Source organism: Polyodon spathula, chromosome 17, assembly GCF_017654505.1.
Source record: "Polyodon spathula isolate WHYD16114869_AA chromosome 17, ASM1765450v1, whole genome shotgun sequence".
Taxonomy (NCBI): Eukaryota; Metazoa; Chordata; class Actinopteri; order Acipenseriformes; family Polyodontidae; genus Polyodon; species Polyodon spathula.
The window spans coordinates 33,361,716-33,383,482 of record NC_054550.1 but is presented as its reverse complement, the minus strand read 5'-3'; the positions used below and the strand labels follow the sequence as shown (position 1 = coordinate 33,383,482).

General features: G+C 37.3%; 1 protein-coding gene across 1 annotated transcript; it reads right to left on the bottom strand.

Annotated features, from left to right (window-relative positions):
• Positions 1-249: 249 nt before the first annotated feature.
• On the bottom strand, positions 250-21,485 carry LOC121329541 (leucine-rich repeat-containing protein 9-like). Its single transcript, XM_041275152.1, has 32 exons — positions 21,359-21,485; positions 18,960-19,063; positions 18,554-18,772; positions 17,949-18,089; positions 17,353-17,416; positions 17,127-17,197; positions 16,533-16,715; positions 15,900-16,055; positions 15,308-15,528; positions 14,750-14,881; positions 14,368-14,547; positions 13,553-13,670; positions 13,081-13,213; positions 12,401-12,547; positions 12,046-12,170; positions 11,506-11,730; positions 11,077-11,196; positions 10,482-10,673; positions 9,566-9,691; positions 8,989-9,129; positions 8,692-8,869; positions 8,050-8,270; positions 7,582-7,704; positions 7,340-7,470; positions 7,122-7,230; positions 6,657-6,796; positions 6,181-6,317; positions 5,395-5,612; positions 4,011-4,079; positions 2,949-3,074; positions 1,181-1,358; positions 250-1,045 (listed from the first exon to the last, which is right to left on the bottom strand). The coding sequence occupies exons 2-32, from the start codon at positions 19,014-19,016 to the stop codon at positions 714-716; spliced, it is 4,713 nt and encodes a 1,570-aa protein (XP_041131086.1). The 5' UTR covers positions 19,017-19,063; positions 21,359-21,485; the 3' UTR covers positions 250-713.
• Positions 21,486-21,767: the final 282 nt, after the last annotated feature.

The window sequence follows — 21,767 nt, the reverse complement described above, 5'->3', positions numbered from 1 at the left end:
TTAGAAAAATATGTAGGTCATTCAACTCAGTTTTGTTTATCCAAAAAGTAAAAATACTTTAAAAAAAGAAGCAAGGGTATTGCTTTGAAAACTAAACCTTATAAATAAAGAAAACTGGAATTGAAATACTGAATCTTTTTTTTTTTTTATTGCATAATAGAAATTGCATAATAGTTTCTATCTATGGAGCATATGAAAAAAATACATAAACCAACGTAAAAAAAAAAAGTGTAACTACTAAGTGGTTATTTTGGTGCATTGTACATTAAATACACCGTAAAGCAAGTTTGACAGATATCGTACTGACAGTATTGTACTGTATTTGATAGCAGTTTTCTAAAACAACTTTGCCCTTACCATAATGCAAGCTACTGACGTAATAATGAGAAACAACACATCAATACATTTTTAAAAGCTCACTGAATCTGGCTTTAATATTAAATCCCTTTATCCCTGCTTTATATATTTTGCTAAGGTGTATTCAATAGCTGGTGCTCTCTTGAAATACATATTATATGCTCATTTATAATATCAGTCTGAGCTGCCTGTCTTCAGTTCCAACCTTGCCCCCAGCAGATATTCATCTGTCCCTCTGGTTTGAAGGAACAGCTTTGGGGTCAGCTATTTTCTAGTGGGTCAGTGAATACTGTAATACTGTAATACTGTAGTTCGCCATGGCGAAATATAGGCTAGAAACTAGAAAACATATTGTTTTATATATGCACGTAATTGAAATAGGAGTACACAAGTCCCTTTTGATTTACCTTGTTTTTGTTCAGCCTACTAGGTCTAGTGATCTGTTTTAAGTCGTAGGTTAACAGAAATTGTAAAAGCCGTTTTCTGAAGGCTAAACAACACATTTCATACCTTCCTTCTTGTTCCTGGCTGTTAGGATAAGCGTAATTTAGATGAGAAGAGGCCTTCTGCTGCATTAAACCTGTGGGTGGAAAATTTGTTCCACCTCTTAGTTGCTTGAAGGCAATTTCTGCATGCAGGCTCCGAGAATTGGTTGAAAAAACCCTGCTGGTGTGCTTCAGCTTTTTATCTGCAAAACAGCAACGTGTGAGTCAACAATGTGTCTATTTAAAACAAGAGAGGAAGGGAAACATGACTTTAGGAAGTATTATATATTACATAATAACAATAAATAAGAATAAAGTGGTGCTCTGAAGCTTCTTACGTTTTGGGGTTTGGTGCTGCGGTGAGTCCTCTAACTCATGGGGCAGGAGGAAGTCAGAGCTCACATAAAGTCCCCCCGTTAGATGCACGTTGGTCACACGGAATGGGGCTGCTTTCGCCAAGGTGGGTATGAGACCAGGTATGTTGATGTCTAATGCGGGGTTGGTAGTGGGGGAACACTAAGAAATTGAATAATAACAATAATGAAAAGAACATTTTTATATCCCTTTAGGGAACGCAAACATAAAGCAGTGAAATTATTCTGTCCACCCCAAAGCACTGGCTTTTGATAGTCTCAGGCTAAGATTCTGAGTATTTATAACCTGTATTTACTCATATCTCTACCAATCAGCTTTCAAAATCTTGTATGCGTTTGCTGTTATCTGCCTGTAAACCCTCTTTTTTGCTACATTTTGTTTGTTTCCTGGAAAAGATTAAAAAACATTTAAAACCAAAGGGATTGGGTTCTGTTAGTAAATATTACTGGTGATAAAGATATCAGCAAAACATTAGCATCTTCAGGGTAATGCAGTTATTGGACATACAGGATACATTATTTATTTTTAACATGACAGCTAGACAGACGGAAGAGAAAGGGGTTTAATGAGCACAGCTTTTCCAGGCTCTGTTATCTGCCAAACTTCATCTACTTAGCGAGATGAGATACTGATTCTGTCCAAGCTAATAGGGGACAAAGCCACTGATGTATTGTTGGGAGTAGAGGTTTCATCTAATCAGTGAGATGAAGCAAGGCTTAATATCCACTAATTCACTATGTGAATACATATATATTAAAGAGCTCTCTTATATTTGTATTTGGAATACACTTTTTTGTTTGAACTTGACATTGTTTGCCCTCATTTCAAGACTTATACAAATAAACCCTTGAGAGATTTCAGGCTTATTGCAACAGGAAAATAGAGTGACCCCCTTCAAAAATAATACTGTAATAATGAAGCCGAGCAATTGAACTGATCAACAGTGAGCGTTTGCAGTAAAGTAAAGTATATTGGTAGTGTTAACCCTTTCAAGCATCAAATATTGAAAATAGATTTTAAAAAAGTAGTTATGACACATAATAAATATAATTTGCATTACAATTTTCATAAATTTTTTCCCCCATTACTTTATATGGGGAAAAACTGGCATCCTTATATAAGGCTATCATGCATTTGTGTCTTCCACATGTCCCCATATAAAGACTAGAAGAAGGTTTGTTATCCATTATAAGGTTTTGCTTCAGTAAATTGTAGCTACATAAAACAAAAATCAAGCCTCCCAGTGGCACTATCTTATGTGAATGTATATAAAACTACAGAGGTGTGTTCTTGTCACATGACTGTCATATAACCGCCATGCTAGGTTGGAAGTCAAGTGCTGTTTTGCAAGATGTATTGATGTTTTTCTTGCATGACTGTGGCTAAACTATGGGGCATGCTTAAATAATGACATACACTATGCACACGACTCCCGAGTTGCTCACACTAGCTGTAGCTCCATATTAATGCAGTTCATAATAACATACACTACGCACACGACTCCTGTTTTGCTCACACTAGCTGTAGCTCCATGTAGTGCAGTTCATAATGACATGAACTATGCACACGACTCCGGAGTTGCTCACAGTACCTGTAGCTCCACATAGTGCAGTTCATAATGACATGAACTATGCACACGACTCCTGACTTGCTCACAGTACCTGTAGCTCCACGTAGTGCAGTTCATAATGACATGCACTATGCACACGACTCCGGAGTTGCTCACAGTACCTGTAGCTCCATGTAGTGCAGTTCAGCTCGAGTTCTCTCCTCCATGCTCACTGCAATCCCATCCAGGACCTGAAGGCCAGGAAGTCGAAGCACCACTGCTGGGCGGTGCATCATTTTGCGTGCAATCTAACAGGGACACAAGACAAGATATCTACTTGTACGATAACCTTGGATAAACCCGGGATCACTCTAGGCACCAAACACAGACAAACTGGCACGACCTCACAGGGGCCCATTATAAATCACTGGGCTAAACTGTTCCAATGTCAAGGCAACACTTTCCAACACAGCTTAAATGTCTCTTCTCAGAGAATTCTGTTTTGTGAACCACAGCATGGCGTTCTGTATCTCACTGGCATAGCGGTCTCTACAGCATTACAGACCCGAGCCCGAATGGGCTTATGAGCTGACAGTCGGGGTGATTCTCACAAAGGGCATTTTATTCTTACCAAGTAGGATTTACATATCCTGAGGGACAGACATGCAGCTGTCCTATTGTACTGATTTTATAGCTAACATTCAACACTTTACATTTGTCATATTTCTAAAATGATTTGACGCCAGATGGGTTCTGAACCCAGTCCAATGGTTTCTACCATAGCCAGTACACCATTTGGTCTGTGGATTTGTTTTAGATCACTTTAATCTGGAGCAGATCAGCAGCCAGTGTAAGTACTAACAGACAATTAACAATCCTTTCATGTAGTATTCTCATGAAGACCTGACCCAGTGAACTCCCTCTTTGTCATAACCACCTCTTTGGTGGTCATTTTGGAGATCATATTGTACTTTCTCTGTTTGTCCAACTGTGTGTTGTTCTATAATTTGAGTGAATTACTTCACTCAAATTTAAAAGACACATTCTTGATAATGTTTTAAAAACGGTTTGCAGTGCCAAGTTTAAATAGTTTCTATTTGGCATCATATACCAAATGGTTAACATAAAAGAATAAATAATAATAAATACACAGATTCATATTGTGAGTCATATAAATGAATGAACCACAGAAATGATAAGTTCATACGTGTCTATTTAACAGATGCTCTTAAATGCATACTTACAGGATTTCCAACAACAGAAAGCTCTATCAGTGTTGGAAGAGTATCCAGTTTCTCCAGTTCTGACATATCCTGAAATTGTAAAGTAACTAAATTAAGTTGCTTTGAAATAAACCTATCAGCATGAATAATGGAGCAGAATCTGAATATGAGCAGAAGCTGTGTGCTTTTCAGTTCAAGGTTCAAGTCTGCCAATAACAATGAAGTTTAATTATCTGAAATATTATTATACTTACTTTGGCACTGAACTATTGCAAGAAGACGAGATGAGTTTTTGAGTTTTTAGAACCCCTTTTCAGAATTGGTTCAGTACATTTTTTTATACAGCATTCTAAGCCTGTTCTTCACAGACCAGGGTCAATAACATCTTCCTAGCTTAACATTTGAATAACAAATTGTGATAGTTTGCGGTCATTGAGGTGCGACATATTTTGCCTTTTTACCCCACTGCTCAGACCGCTTACGGTGTTTACTAACTATCTGGGTATCACTGAATAGATAAGCATCTTCTTTTAGAATAGGTTAGAAAAAGTTAGGTTTTTTTTTTGTTTTTTGTTTTTTTTTTTTTTAAATTTCTGATGCAAAATCAGTAGATTCTGCATTTTAACCCAACAAAAAAAGGCTGGTACAATATTCAATCAGATACCTCTTTTTAGTCCTTTATGGGATATCTTGCTTATTAAAATCTTCACTTAGTCAGCAAGAGTGCTGAGTGGCATAAAACTTGCAAAAAACATTCCACCCCTAAACGCTTTTTCCAGTATGCTGAATATACATTTTTTAATTGATGAAACTATACTGTGTTTTTGTTATTATAGTGTAAAAATGTATATGCATGCTGTCTGCTTGCACTGATCCAATGTAAATTAATAAAAGTTTCAAAATATATATTTTTAGGTTTTTACACAAATTTTATCATAAGAACAGATTCTTAGAAAAAGGACATAAATGGCATGATTTGATTACATTTTTGTTATAGTTCTACAGGCACCAATTAAGAAATGAAGCATGTGAGAACTGAACTATGAACAAATGAGACCAAATTACATTCACGTATCTCCAGGCATACTCCTGATTCAGGTTAAGAAGGGTGAGTGAAAATAGCCTCAAACTCCCTTATTCCCACAAATTCAGTGATGCTTACATATCACGCATCCAGCCGTCATTTAGTACTTAACTCAAAATGTTCCTATACGATTTGTACCCAAAAGAAACAACTTTCACTTAAAATAATGTGTTTTAGAAGCCTCACAGTTTACAAAAAGGTTGGATTGTGTGAATGACATTGTTCTTGTCTTCATTTTGGATCTCTATTTATAACATAGTTAAGACGTGTGGCTTTACGGATTCAAAGCTGTTTCTGGTGCCCTGATGCGCTATACTATACCTGTATTTTATTCATTCCCACAAAGAGTCTGTGAAGCTCCATCAAAGGCTGCAAGTTGTTCAGTTCTCGAATCCTATTCTCTGCGAGATGGAGCTCCGCTAAAGAGACCTGGCCTACAAAGGAGGTCTCGTTTATTGTTTTGATCCGGTTTCGATCTAGCACCAGCTCCCGGAGATACTGCAGCCCCTCTAGCCCTTCAATCTGACTGATTTCATTACCTGGAACAAACAGCATGTACAGCCCTTTGTACACAATCTACTAATACAATTACACAGTGTGAAGACACACTGTAGGCTTTAAGAAACAGTCACAGAGCTACATAACAAACAAAGATTGCAGAACAGAAGGCACCACACTCTCTTTGACGGCACTCATTATATATTTACAGTTCTCACAGCTGGCTGTTATTTTAGTACAATTTAGCAGTTCACGCACTGCATTGTCTTTCTGATCACAGCTGACATGCACATAATAAATGATTAAATCCGTGAACTCAAAATGAATAGTTTTTTTTTTTTTCTGCTGCAATAATGTTGCAAAAAAATACCAATTAGTTCTTCCAGATAATTGCTGAGAGATGTTTTTATTTTCTTCTTTTAAGAAACTATTTATGAAGTTCTTCAGCACATGCTATCATTTTTTCTATACTTGAATATGGAAAGAAATATAAAACTTACAAACAATACATTTTACAAGACAAAAGGTGCAGTATATGGGTGGTTTGATTTAAACCGACTAACTGCAACCTGAAAGCAATTCATTAACTTTTAAATAAAAAAGGCGTACCTTGTAGAAAGAGTGCTTTTAAATTTGTAAGCCTGCTGAGCTGTAGATTAGCAAGACTTGAAATCCCATTGTAGCCTAAATGCAACACCTCCAAACTTTGCATTATTGGGACCAAACTTTCAATGGGCGCTGGATCTCTGAAGGATTTCAAACAATACATTCAGGTCACTGAAAACAATTTCATTAGGCTTTTCTAAATGTTTCTTCTATAGACTGACTGCAGCAAAGGCAGACTGGGGGCAACAGAAACAGGCGGCTTTGCAGATTCATTGACTACGCCAAAATGGATGGAGGTTAAGAGGTCAAGAATATCAGGTACATTCTAAACCTAATTCAGGATATGTTGATATTCACACAAGAACTCCAGTTCAGCACAGTAGTTCTGATGCAACACTGCCACCTTCTGAAACAGTAAAGTATTGCATTTTCTAAGAACTAGCCATGTGCAATGACAGAGAGTGCATGTGAGTGGATACCTGGTGCCTTTTGAAAGTCCTTGTTGCCCGTAGCCACTGGAGTTCACTTTCTGGTACAGCATTTGCCTGTTACTTAAATGGGCTTGTGTTTTCAGTCTGGGCAGAATGGAATCAATATGGTTATGATTGAGACACAGAACCTAAAAACAAAACCAATAAAAACAAAATCATAAATATGTTTAGAATAGAATAGAATACAACCACTGTGTCTCCTCTGGGTCATGTGATTATGCGATTCTCCAACTAATCCAGCAAGCATAACCTTCTACAGGCAAAGCAAGGGACAAGCTGGAATGTTCTGTTATTAACAGAAGAAGAATGTAGGAATTGGCGTCAGTTGAAGGCAAGTTCTGCAAAATTAATTATTTGTACATTTTAAAGTCATGGCAGTTTTCACTTGCTTTGTCTCTAGCAGCAATTAAAAAAAAAACAGGTGACAGGCAGGAAAACGGCAGGGGAACCTACCTTTAAATTAGGAAGAAAAATGAGGCCACTGAAAGAGGTCAGGTTGTTGTGTTCCAAGTTGATGCTTCGTAAACGCCTGAACAGATCTGCTGGAGAGAGGTCCACAGTCCTATGAACCAGAGAGTGGAAAGACTTCTAAAGCAAATAAAACATACAGAGCATTCTGTTAAAAAAAACCTCTCCACTAATACTGTTGTGTTAATACCATTTGTTTTTACCTAATTGAAGATGCCGGTAAGTCCAGCTGAAGGATGTCAGTGTAATTTGAATGCCCCAGCTTCTCTGCGACCATATCAGGTGTCAGTTTGCCTCCAAACACATCCTTTGCATTCTCAGATTCAGACAATTCCTTAAAACAACATCAACAATACCTGTGTTTTAGATTTTTTTTTCCTTTTCAGTAGGCAAACAAAATGAGCAGCAGCTGTCAGATTTACAGGTTTTTGTGAAACACACTTACCACGGCATCTCCATCCAGGGCTTTCAGAGCAGGCAGGTGGAATATGACAAACAGCCTGTAGTTTTCTTGCTTCCCTATTAAAGGGTTCCCATATAAATCCAGGATAATAAGGTTAGTTAGGCCCTATAAAGAAACATACAGTGAATACACTGCCTGCAGATTTAATAGAAAAAGAAGAACAGGGGTGTATACAATATTCTGAAATGGGTTTTAAATGCAGTATTGTACTGTTCATTTGCAGTGCCTGTATGCAGTTTGTATGTGCGTTTTTAATCAGATATGTAGTTCTAGACCATAGTAGAAACATTTTTTTCTACCCTATAAATTCGTATCTGCTTTCTCGGCTTGCTCCAGCTATGTCTCAAATACAGTACCATACATCTGCCTGACAGTAAAGCAGTACATTTCTGGCATTGTACACCAGATTTATGGAAACAAATATTATTACACATATGAATGTATTTTTACCTTTAAATGGTAGATGTCCCGGTTTGCAGCTATGTTGTTGTTTCCGATGTACAATTCGATCAATGAAGATGCCTTTTCCACCCCTTCTAATGACTGGATTTTATTGTTTTCCACAGAAAGGTAGTGAAGGTGAGTCAGTTTCTCTAGGATTTCTCCATTCAGACAGACCAACTGGTTTTTATTGAGACTGAATCGGGTTAATTTGGTCATCTTTGAAATTCCTTTGAAAGACACAAAAAATTTACTTTTAATACATTAAAATTGCCCAGTGTCTGAATTGTTAGTGTATATTTCAAAGAGCACATGCTGTTATTGAAACTAGAGCCAGATATTTAAAAACTGGTAAAAATAAAAGTTCTAGTTTTTACTGCAAAGCCATAGATATTTGTGGCCAAAATATTTAGCGAATCATAACCATAAAACCTATTTTGCTCCAGAAATGTTGGTGACCCGTTGCAAGATACAAAGTATGCATTGTTAGTGGAATTTGATTTTGTGCCAAAAATGTTTTTTTCATACGTGAAAAACACATAGTAAAAAGACTTGCAGATATTTATGGCTTCACAGTATTTTTCAAAGAGAACAAAAGAGAACATCCCCCCCCCCCCCCCCCCCCCAAATCTCTCTCATGTATGATCCAACCTTCCAACCGTGAAATGCAGTTTCCATCTAAAGACAATTCTTCAAGCTGCTGGCAGTTCTCAAGGCCTTCAATCTTGCTGATCATGTTGTCATTAAAAGATGCCCAACGCAAGTTCTGCAGTTTGTCCAGGTTGACAAGACGCACCACTTTCTGTCCGTCAAGGTTCAGGGCAGTGATCTAAAGGTGTAATACCAGGAAAATTCAGTTAACCCCTAAACACAAAACCGTAAGCGCTGTTTCCAGAGGTAGCAGGTTGTTCTAAAGCAGCCACGCAGTGTGTAACTACAGGTGCTCACCTTCGTGTACCAGCCTGGTTCTAACTCAGCAGATGTGCCCAGTTTGTTTTTGCTGAGCTGGGTCAGTATTTGGGCTGATGAGAGTAAACTGAGGCTGCGTGGCCGGGCTCGATCGGTCCGAGAGTGAACCAACAGGGAACCCTGGGAAAAAAAACACATTAAAAAACTTACAGGCCAGTGCTTATGACTAAAGTATGTTAGAACAAACATAGGGGGAGAGAGGCAAATTGCGTGATCTTTTCCTTTAAAACTCAAAGTAAAACAAACAGGGAATGATATGCTTAATCTAATTATAGTTCCTGTGAAATAATTGCTTTGGAAGCTATTTTAACTCTGTAGCAGGTAACAATGATATTTTCTTGAGCAGTACTGTGATAGGTGATTTCATGTGTTACTGTTTTTTTTATTATTGTATTAAATGTCTTTACGCTTCACATTGTTATTTGTTTTTGCACTCTTCTGATGTGCTGTTCTTTACCCGATAGTGTTAATGCCGTATACCAAGATTAAAGCTGGATCTGGATACAGGCATGCATGTTCACAATCGTTCTCATACTCAAAAGAAATCCTTTCCTACTTGAGTAATTCTGAATCCAACAGCCATTCGTAAAGCCACTGCAGCCTCCTCTTCATTGACAAGCACGCCATCCAAGTGGGCCAGTGTCTTCAGTCGACCTATTACAGTCAAGCGCAGGGATCCAGTCTGACGAAAGAGAGCAGAACAGAATTAGGCTTCCAGTTGTTGAGAACCCTGTACAGACTAACATGGATGGGCAACACATGTTCTTTTACAGTGCAGCAGACTGCAAGCAGCTTCAGGCTTTACGTTTAGAAACTAAAGGTGACTAGTCTGAACAAGGCTGACATGTTTTTAAATAACATTTAGCCAAGGCATTATATTTACTAAAGAAAATGTACAAAGCTTATCCGGTTCCTAGGAGCTGATTGAGCTCAGAACTTTGTCATGCTAGGACTGAAAGGATCCAAGTGATTCTGCCTCAACAACACCGTGTACAAGAGGTAGTTACTTTTTCTTTAATTTTCTTGCCAGTTAAATACGTTTTTTATATAATGCTAAATCTATGCTTAAATAGTAAATAGTAGTAGTTTATGCAGTTTACCTCAGAAGGGTATGTTGAACTTTTTTTTTAATTTATTTTTTATGCGCCCAACTTTCAAGTGTTTTTTTCAACTGTTAAGCCAAATTGTTCTTTGTTGCTGTTTTGCTGTTAACATTACTAATGCTTTTAAAACATTTTGGTTGCCCTTGCACTGTTTTTGTCATTTTTCTTTTAACTAGATTGAAATAATTCCTGTTCACAAAATCATTCTGCTTATAAAGAGTTTTAAATCTTTGGTCAAAACTGCATAAGGGATTTCTGATATTTTTTTTTTTTTATTTTAAAAGGAGTTTTATAACACATTGCCTACGAAAAACTCGCTATTGGCAAGGACTTCAATACACAGTGTTCAGGAAACTCCGGTGTACTTGCTTTGTGCCAGGGATTGTGTCTGATGTCCAGGTTCTGCAGTGCTGGAGCATGTTTGCGGAGAACTCCGATATCATCTCTGTCTCTAGTCAACTGGTTCCAGCTCAGATCCAAGTGCTTTAGCTTGTTCACCCCTCTCAATCCCTCCAGGGTCTGGATTCGATTATAGCTAGCATCCACATACTCTAAATGGGACTGCATATTAACATCCGTCATTAAATCTTGAATTGTGAAAAAGACCATAAGGCATAAACCTGTTCATTTAAAAATACCTACATGTGTCCAAGGAATAGAGCATTTTGAAAAATAACATTTAATTAACAGAAATTTAAAAGGAAAGAATGAACAATTATCAATATTATCAAACATTTGTATTACATATTTATTATTCACATGAAAATGAGTAGAACACGCGAGCTGTAAAACATAATAAATCAGAAGACTAATTCAATCTCTCATATAAAACTACAGGCAGTGTTTTATATCTGCAAAGGATGCTATTGCCTATTCTGCACTAGAATAGATCATTCACACACACCTGTGACAGAATCAGATCAGACAGACAAAAACTATGAAAACTTTTATTCACAAGCCTCACCAGATGTGAAATATCATCCAGATGTGTGAAGTCGTTAAAGCTGATAATAAGTTTTCGTAAGGCCGTCAGACGAGAGAGGTCCTTTAATTTATTCAGACTGTTTCCATGAAGATTCAGAACCTTTAAAACACAATGCATGAACAAGTCTATCAGTTGATCCCAATTCTAGTGCAGTCCAACATCCAGTAACCAGAACAAGCAGGGCTCAAAGCAGTCTGGTCAGATGCCCAGTTTTGTCTGCTATAAAAGCATAGTGCTGCTAGATCTTCCTTTTATTGCAGTCAGGTTAACTAACTATCCGGATGATAGACTCTCTAGTGTAATTCGCATATATATCTAAATCTATTACTAAATGTGTTTTCAAAATGTATCATAATTGCAATATACCGTTTTGTAGACACATCCATTGTAGTATAAATGTTTTCTCACTGTGATTTGGCTGAGGATGTTTGCCTTCGCCAGCTCAAGCACAGTCTTTTCCTCCAGGCTGATCATTTTGGGTCGTGGTTTGATAAGTGGCTCCATGTTCAGCGTTTTCTCATCGACGTTCATGTCAGGAGGAGACGCTGGCACTGCTTGTGCAGATGATGGCTCTTCACTACCAGTACTGGTCCCTTTATCAAGCAGGGAAGTGAATAGGGGCTGTGGCCTGTCCTAATTCAGAGGAAACCAGAAGAGGACCTATTAGCATTTGGCAGAAAATTCCAGGCATTTTTTTTTTCTTCTATTAAACACCAAGGCATTTTCAGTACATCTCAGCAAGCTCTTCAGCTAGGTACAGTGGTTACACCCCACTTAATTTTATGAATAACTAAGCAAATATGTCACATTATTCAAAACAAATCTAAAAAAAATCGGAATACATACATTTCTTTAATAGACATAAATTATATAAAAATTGAAAAACCAAATATCTTTTTATAGCTTTGTGCTAATTTTATTTTTGATAGTTAAAAAGAAGGGCCCTACCTGTGTGATATACTCAAAGTCAATGATATATTCTGGCAAGACAAGTTCGTGGTCAAAGACGAACCATTCACTTTGCCTCAGGCTGCAGTCACAGTTGCTATGCTGATTCGCAAAACAGGCCAATTCTAAAAGAAATAAAATACAAAATAAAAAAATAAACAAATACAGGACAATTAACTACTGAAAAGCAGACCTGTGCTAAAGAAGACACTGGCCAAAACGCTTGCCCACTTGCCTTAGTTTATTTAAGTTTTGTAACATGAATGGCTTCCTTCAAGTAAATTGCCTGACCCTTAGTATCTTTCTGATTGGTGAATAACAAGCCCAGATCAACTCCAGTTTTTTCACACGGTACCTTTATCTTCCCCGGTTCCTGTGTTTTTCTCCACTTTCCGTGTGCGGAAGACAGAATGAGCCTTTGGGTAATTCACCTGATCAATTGGCTCTGATTTCTGAGCCTGGACGCTAGGACCAAGGAAGACTTTGGCAACGATAATCTGGCCTTTGAAAGATAAATGTTTAAATTTAAGTTACAAAAAATAACATTAACTGTAACACAACCTTAATATTTTACTAGTTAACTACAGAAGTACCATACTGTGCATGCATTAAAAAAAAAAAAAATCATAATGTTCAATGAGAGAAACTATTGAAATAAATACCATAGAATTGGAATAGTGTGATTGGCTACTGTATCAGCCAGCTGAAGTCTGCAGGACCAGGGCTGCACATGATTTTCAGTGATTGTATATTTCCTAAATGTTTGTTATTTTTAGAAAAATTTCCATTAATGCTCTTCCTCTGCTTGCAGCAATTGGGGCACTGAAGCCTTTGTGAAACATTTTAAACCTACACTTCTTAAAAGTAGGAAAGACATTGTAATACTGTTACTCGGATTAACTGACACACAGGTAGCGCGGGTGTGTGCTCATATATTTTTAAAACGGAATTTCAATCTTTATTACCAGAAGCACTGGAGTATTTAAAGGCACACTGCACATTTCCGTTGTAAGTACAGAATGCAGATGTACTTACCGTGTCTGAATGGAACAGGATCAATGACAGTTTTGCCCCAGGCTTTGGTTTGCGACTGTAGATACTCTATTCTTGGCTGCTCACAAAGACTTATACTATTGGAGAGTGGAACTGCTCTCTCTTTACCCAAAGCCTACCAAGAAAATATTTACATTACAACTTTGAATCTGAAACCTACCAATGCAATTTCATTTTATACAGTGGGTTTGCACAATTATTACCAGATTACATACTAGAAAATCTCATTTTCAATGGGTCTCATGAGTATTCACATGTTTTTTTTTCTTTGCTGATGCAGTATGACTTAAGCATAAAAATGACATTCTCTGCACATTCCCAAGCTGACATGATTTGAATGCAAAAGCAATTGCATTTGAAATCCACACCTTGACACGGGGTAATATTTTACAGTACAGCACATATTTATCTAGGTGGATGTCATATATGGTAAACCACTGGATTTTTTCAATACCTTGTATGCGTCAGCAGTTTTAAATCCATTCTCCAGCACGTGCAATAATTCATCCTTCCCACTGGGAAGTTGTGGATCACAGACATAAAACAGGTATTCCAGCAACTTTTTGTAGTTTCTATTAAACAAGAAAAGCAGATTTGAACAAACTGTAGCATTGTAAAATGATACTGTAAACAGTCAAATTTAAAACATTCATTCTTATTCTTATATCGTACCCAGGATAATTGAGAAGGACATGATACAGTGAATTATGTTTTTAAGTTGTTGATTTGAGTGGTGCGCTAATGCCATCATCAAACTAACATGAAGACTTGGGAGTGTTGTGTTGTTTGTTAAACATTTTATGAACCGCTGTAACTACTGACTATCCACAAGGGGGCACTGTATTCACACTGCCCACAGACTTCTGTTTGAAGAGATGGATGGAGGCAGTGAGCTCCCAGCTGTCAATGCCAGATACTCAGTCACAAGACAGACTGGCTAAGCCAAAATATCCTACCAGTGGGATTAGTATAGAGAAACAGTAATGCCATTGTTTAGAGACGGGAATTAGCTTCAATTGCCTTCTGCTATATATTTCAAGTAAAAAACATGTTTAATCTACACAGGTAATATGCAGAAAATGTCTTTGTCTGACGTAAATAAGCACTCTATTTAACCCCAGACCTGATGTTTTAACCTGAGTAGTTTGAAGCTGTTGGAAGCAATTGCCACACGTTACATAATTTGCTCCTGAAATCCATCAAAACAGAAACCAAGATCACAAGCCCCAGTGGAGTGGAAAGACATTTTAAACACCCTGGCAGACTTACTGAGAGAAAATGGACGACTCCTCATTTGCCAAAAGAGAGTGCAGTTTTTCTTCAAATCGGAGTCTCAAAATCCGATTATGGACCCTGATTATACGATTTATTTTGACTCCTGTAACTCCATAAGCCTTGAAATCCCATGCACAGAACCGGGAGAGGACTAAGTCATAGCAGGAACTGAACCTTTATGGGGGAAAAGGCAAAATAATCATGCTAATGGCTTTGAAATGTATATCCTTATGTTGAGTATAAAGATTATGGTGTGGGAAAATAGCTCAGTCATAAGAGCACTAGACCACACTTCTGATGTTTTATCGACATACCGCAATGGATTTGTAATAACACATTAACTGTTGAGTTGAGAGCATTTCAGTTCTAAATTTACCAGACATCCGATGTGGAGCCTTCTTCAAATCGAATATTTCCTACTGTTTCCAGCTCAATCAGCAGAAATCGCACCATCATGTCATTACACTCATTGGCTCTTGTTACTTCCTGCTGGTAGATTGTCTCTATTCTGCAAAACAAAAAGATTTTACAATGTCTAGCCGAGTATTCTTTTTTTATTGCATATGTTGTTTTTTTTTTTTTATAGTGCTACAATAATATTTGACTTATTATATATACTTATTATATACAATAATATACAGACTACTATTTAGGGCTTGCATCTAGGCTGGTTTTGTAGACCCGTATTAGCGCTGCTCTATTCAGGTTCCATGAAACCAGATATAATCTAGACTTCTAGTTCTAGGGCAAGCAGAGATAATGCATCAGGTATGATGAGGGTAACAACGTTCTTGGACTATGGAGAGAGCACATTTCTGTGGGAATCCTGTATTAGGCAATTAGGTATTGCTGGTGTCCTATAATAACTGGCAATGTCCAGTATTTGTATTAAGTATTAAGTGCCCAAACAAAAAGGGTTGCCCCATGGTCATACTCATCCATCTTTCTTTTCCAGAATGCAAGCCTGTCTTTAATGGCATCAAGTTTCCGGAACAGCTTTTGCTCCAGGCCGGGATCCCCCACACTGTCCCCAGCACTGCTGCTGTTGTCGCTGGATCCCTCCATCACACATTTCTGCTCGTCCCTGGAGTCTGGGGACTCTTTGCTACTGCACTTTTTTGAAGATGATTGGATCTCAGATAATTCACGTTCCAGCTGTTGAGAGGAGAAAAAGAAAATGCATCACTTAAAAACACATCTATAAATAACGTATTTTAAAAATTCATTTTTTCAAGCGCAAATGTCAGCACAATGGATACAGAGTTTAGAATATATGAGTGCAGGTCACGAGGTGCTAATAATGGAGCAGCAACCCACCTGCCCTTGCGTATTTCTGTCTGCAGTCTACTTTCAGCTGTAGTAATGCAAAAAGAGCTTTATATTTTACATTATATGCTATACATAAGTGCATTTCCAAAATACAGTATACAGTAAACAGTGTATCTACATTTAACATTAGTGCTGTGTTCCTAACAAACAATTAAATTACATTCTACATTATACTGCACTGCACTTTTTTTACCTACATTTTTTAGAGCAAAGTTCAGAGCTCTTATTTGCTCCACCGGATGCTGTTGCAATTGGTTTCTTTGTTTCGTGAGTCTTGTAAGCATCTCTGCCAATCGACGATGAGTGGTCTTCACTCGCATGTTGTAATACATCATCTTTTTCATCACTGTAGACTAGAATACAAAAACAGAGACAGGACATTATCTCACTATAATAATGTACATGTTATTCTCTATGTTAATTCAAGCCAGTAAGTATATCTAAATAATACATTGTCTGGTAAAATACATGAATCTGATCTGACGGTGCAGAATGCTGTGGCAAGACAACAGCGTCACTGTAAAGCAACATGGATGTTTCCAAATGATGAAACACTTAAAAGTGTTTTTACACTTGTTTTACACTTCTGACTAAACAATGCAAAATGCCAACTAGTTGTGAAGAAAGCTCACCAAAGCTAGATCAATGGCAAGAACTATGCAAAAGCATTTTACAGTGTCCTCCCCCTTTACAACACTCCCTTCATTAAAATGCCGCCCTCACAATTTGCCAAGTATTCCGTTTGAACTTATTTGCACAAATAAAATCGAATGCTAGCCCCACTCTCCCCAGTTATTCATCACTCTCTGCTAAATCCCACATAATATTACCTCTGCTGCATCCTTAATCTGTTTATTAGACACATCATATGTGTCCAGCCTTTGTAGCGTGGGTATGTGGTACAGCACATGTGTAGCATAGTTACACAGCAAACACACCGGGTTTGGGCTGTACTGTGGGTCCTTTAAACCCAGCTCTTTTAAACAAGGCAATCTTGCTAAGTGAGTCAGCTCCTGTAACAAAAATGAATAATTTAAAATTAAATCAATGCAGACAATTGCCATCAATTTACTGAACATCTAAAGGTTATGAAGACAGAGAATAAACATAAAATATGAACACTTATTAAATAAATACTTATATATATATATATAGTATATATATATATATATATATATATATATATATATATATATATATATACATTATGTACATACATACATGTACATACATACATACTATTATATATATATATATATATATATATATATATATATATATATATATATATATATATATATATATATATATATATTGCATTAAAGTCTTACACTACATAGATTTTCTTAGAAACTGTAACTGGAAACATTATGTTGGGATAAAAAACATTTAAAAAAAAGTATTGCAAGAGTTCTCTCACAAACCTTAAAGGAGCATATTTTGTTCCCAGAAAGGTTTAGCCTTTTGAGGAGTTCATTTGGTTCAAGGCAATGGCCTGCATGAAATCAAAGGGAAAATATTACCATGTGATCAAAGCTCTTTAAATCCCAATTAACAAATGTTCTACTAATCAAGCTACAGCAACTGTATATTCTCGGTTTGACAAATAGTACCACGCTGCCACAACTCCAGATTCTTCTTCAAACTTACCAATTTTTTCAATGGCATTGTCAGCCAGATTTAACTCTTCCAAGTTTTTTAGTGTTGTCAGCCCCTATAAATAAACAAGAGAAAGAAAAAATAAAGGTCTCTTTACACCAACCCTTTTAACTCATTCCAGATTGGATTCACAGTTGGAGGGAGTCAGGACCTCATGGTTATAGTCCAAGAACCTTAACAGTTAATTCAATTTAGAAAATGGGCTTTCTATTTCCTGGCATCTCATTGGCTAGTACCATTGGTAGGAGGGTAGATTAATTTTCAATAGATGACCAGGAAATAAAAAGTACCAGCATAAGTGCCTTTTCACCTGGATAGATATCCTTGAGCCACCTAATTTAAACCACAAAACTTGTTTCTGTCTTTTTTTTTCTTCATAACAGCTGCCCGTTTTCTAAGTGCAATCAGATTCACCAGGGTGGATGGTATTGCCCAAAACCGACCCCTCTGTCGGGTCTTACTGCTTACGTATTGCATGCTACAGAGGTAAGTAACACTGAAGAGTGGTGAGTCACTAGCTATGGATACACTGAATACTAAAATACAAAAAGGCTGCACAGATATTATTGAATGAATGAAGGTCTTACCTCAATGGCAGCAATCTGGTTGTTGTTAAGCCAAAGCACCTCTAGTTTCTCCAACAGCTCTAAGTTTTCAATCTTATTAATTTTATTGTCATAGAGGAAGAGTTTCTGTAACCGAAGGCAGTTTTGAAGACCAGCAATTTTCTATGTACAAATAAGAAAAAAAAAAAGTGTTTTTTTAATGTGCAACACAGAGATTAGCAAAAATCTAGCACTGTCCCTTTAATTTGCCACTACTGTATGCATAGTGTATATGTGAAGCCACTATACCATTCTGGGCAGCTAGAATGCTTATTTTATGCATTGAAAGTCTGGGATTATTAGCTGTGTCTACACTCAGCATTCCGGTACAACAAATTACAAGTCTCAGCATGGAATTTAACCACATGTGCAGCAATATAGTTGACGTCGTTTGCCCAGGCTTGAGAAAGTAGGATTGCTCTCAGGGAATAGAACAAATCCTTGGGATATCGCACAGGGGGGCAATGCTTAAACAAAAGCAGACACTGACAAGCAACACAGTAATCCCAGTGCTCTTCCCACATCATTTCAATAGTTAGAATGGGGTTGGAAACACCACACACTTAATTACTAAAGGCTCAACTCACAGTCAGCTGGCACTCGATAATCCAGAGCTCCTTGAGTACCGGGCAGGAGAGCAGCCCCTCGATCTTCTGAATGTGCTGTCCTACCAGCATTAGGGTGGTCAGGTTTGGAAAGTAAGAAAGTCCCACCATGCGGGGATACCCCGAGAAAAACATTTCCAGAACAGTGACGCCTTCACCTTCCTGGGAGACCTTCTCGTAGGATATCCCATTGCCAGTGCACTGTTAAGAACCAAGACATTCCCCAAGCATTCATTTTACAAACACAGCTGCTGTACACAGTTTTTGATAAGGTAGCTGTATCTAACTGTATCACAATTTATATGTTCTGAACTATTCAAGATAATAAAATAACACATAAGAGACAGCACCACACAGAAAGGAAATCTAAAAAATAAACAGAACTCACCAACTCTTTAATGATTTCTTCATTTCCATTTTGTTTTTGCTTTTCGCTTTGCGTCATTTTGAATTTCCCTGGAATATTTTGTTTAAGGGGGGTGGTGTTATGAACTACGATGAGAATGAAGGAAAGTCAGAAAAATATCAATTTTAAGCAGATTCTGAAACAGATTCTGAAATCATGAAAGGTTACCAGTATCACAAAATAGTGAAATTTTATAACTGGCAATAGATTAGGAATGGGACTCCTTTACAGCAGACTGCAGCCATTTGCAACAGTCCACAGGCCCATTAATACTAAGCTGCACAAATAACCAATATTGTGTTTTTTAAATACAGTGTGAATCCGTGCTAAAATGGGTGATCATTTAAGACACAGAGGCATCTTTTCTGCTGAAGGTACAGAGTTCTATTTGTCTAGCTGAGCTCTAGAATTATATTGTGCTACACGAGACCTTGCTCAAAAGGCTGCCATAGAAACAGGCCTTTTAAATCGCATCTTACTGAAACTACAGGAGCATGACATTCTAAATCTTATCCAGGTTTTTTATTATTTCGGTATCTATTTGTTTTTATATTAAACAATGTAACACTTCACTGCAATCCAAACAAAACAAAAAAAAAAAAAACAAGCAGCACTGCAGGTAAAAAGAGTACAAAAACTGGAGCTGATTTTTAGCTTTCTTTAAAAAAACGTACGAAGTATAAGTAGTTGAGACTGTGTTATAGTGGTTCTACAGAAATGCATTTGTGAGCTATTTTTTTCCCTTTTATTGAACGTATTTCCCATTTCATATCTTAGCATAACAGAACCAGCATTAGTTATCTCATGTGTATCATGCAAAACCTTGGGATGAAGTACACTCTTCTGCTATATATAACAAGTGGAATTTCTCTGCAATTCCCTTTCATTGTGCTTCCAAATCCCAATTAAAGTGAATGGTACACTTATCATAAAATAGATACTACAGTAATACTATTGAGCTGACTAGTTGTTATTGCGGAGAAATCTGGACCCCAGTTTGGGACTGAATTCCAGTTACTGTGAGCACACTGCTCTTTCTGTGTATTTGCATTTGCATTGCTCTGTTGCCACTGTCTGTTTTTCTTTCACAGGATGGCTCTTGTACAGTGGCATTTCTGAACTCCCATTGTACACAAGCTACTGGCGCATCTGCTGGTGCACTGTGACCCCTTCTCCTATTGTACACACTGGTCTTCCTTTCTTCTTCTTTGTTGTTCCTGCTGCTTTTTCGTATGCCATGCCACTCAATCCAAATTCTCAGCATTTCATTCACATAGGACTAATACTGATACTTTACAGGTACAGTTTTATAACAAACATTGCATCATACTGTAACTCAGTATGGGTCTGGAATAGATATATAACATTTGAAATGACTGGTAAGCTGTTCACTAAGCATTGACTGGCACCACTGCATTTCTGTTAAAGTAGTAAAAGGTAATTTTAACTTTATTCATGTTTCAGCATTGCACAAGGGTTCAAAACAAAAGTATGAGTACATCTATGTGGATTTACAGCAAAGTGGTGTGAAAGGTACAGTGAACACAGGAATAGTGCAATACACTGTACATACTTAAAACATACAATGGAGGGCTACAAGCTAGATATCTACCTGCCACTGGAACTCAGCTATCCTGCTGGAGAAATGAAATACAGTACATGCTGTTCTTAAAGGTGCAGTGCCCCATACTGTCAGTTAATGGTATCGCACTGCAGGTGCTGTTGTTATTGTTATAAACGTATTTTTTTACGTATGCTATCCCCCTCAGGTTACAATATTTATTTTAAAATGTTTCCTGAAAAAGATGGCCTCGTGTTTACATGATGTGTTTTGCTGCAGTGAGTGTTTCTTGCAGTGACATTCATAACCCTTTTATGCTGACAAGGTTAGTCGCAGGAATAAGTTAATTCACAGAGCGATATAGTGCCGGCAAAGAATGCAATACGTTTGTAAAGAAAGATCTGAACAAACTATTGGTAAAAAATCTATACATATATAGTATGTTTAAGTAGTGTGTACATAAGGTGTAAATAATGTAGAAAACGGTCTCCTTTTAAACTACTTTTAGCTTGTCAAAATGGTGCCTACAGAATTAGAATTACAACAGCTATAATTCTAATGTATTTCGTGCCAAGATCAAACCCGTCCTGAAATGCTCCCTTGCACTATTGCCTAAATGTAATAGCCACTATTCTACGTATCTGAATAGACGCCTTAGTCTAGGTATTTACTGCTGTGCATTTATAGAAACGATTGATTTTAATTAATTTACATTGTATGGAAAGCCAAGCACATATGAAATATCCTACCTACATCATAAAATACACTAGTGAATACGTTTATCGATTTATATTATTGTATATTTTGGAAACAATCTTACCTTGTAATTCGAGCTACAGAATATGCATTTTCATAAGAAATCTCATCGTTTTTGCAGTTTATTTCTCCGACATTAGAGACAACGCTGTGTGTGTACTCCGTTTCTAAGGAAGTGTGCGTCTCCGTTGCTCGGGAGCCATATTGGATGTGAGACAAGAAAGAGGTTAAAGTTCACATTCCCTCAGCCTGAGGGAATCACATTGATGCTCAAACCTGAGCTCTCTGCACTGGAACCTGCCAGTCAATTTTACTGTGCATCTAACTGGAAACGTGAGCTTACCATTTTAAAACCTGAATTTAATTGTTGCCTGATCTGTTTCGACTATTTTATTTCAAATATTTGTAAAATCGAATCGTGTCAAACTATGTCAGTCTCAATAGTCCAATTACGTCCCTATCGCGTCCCTTCT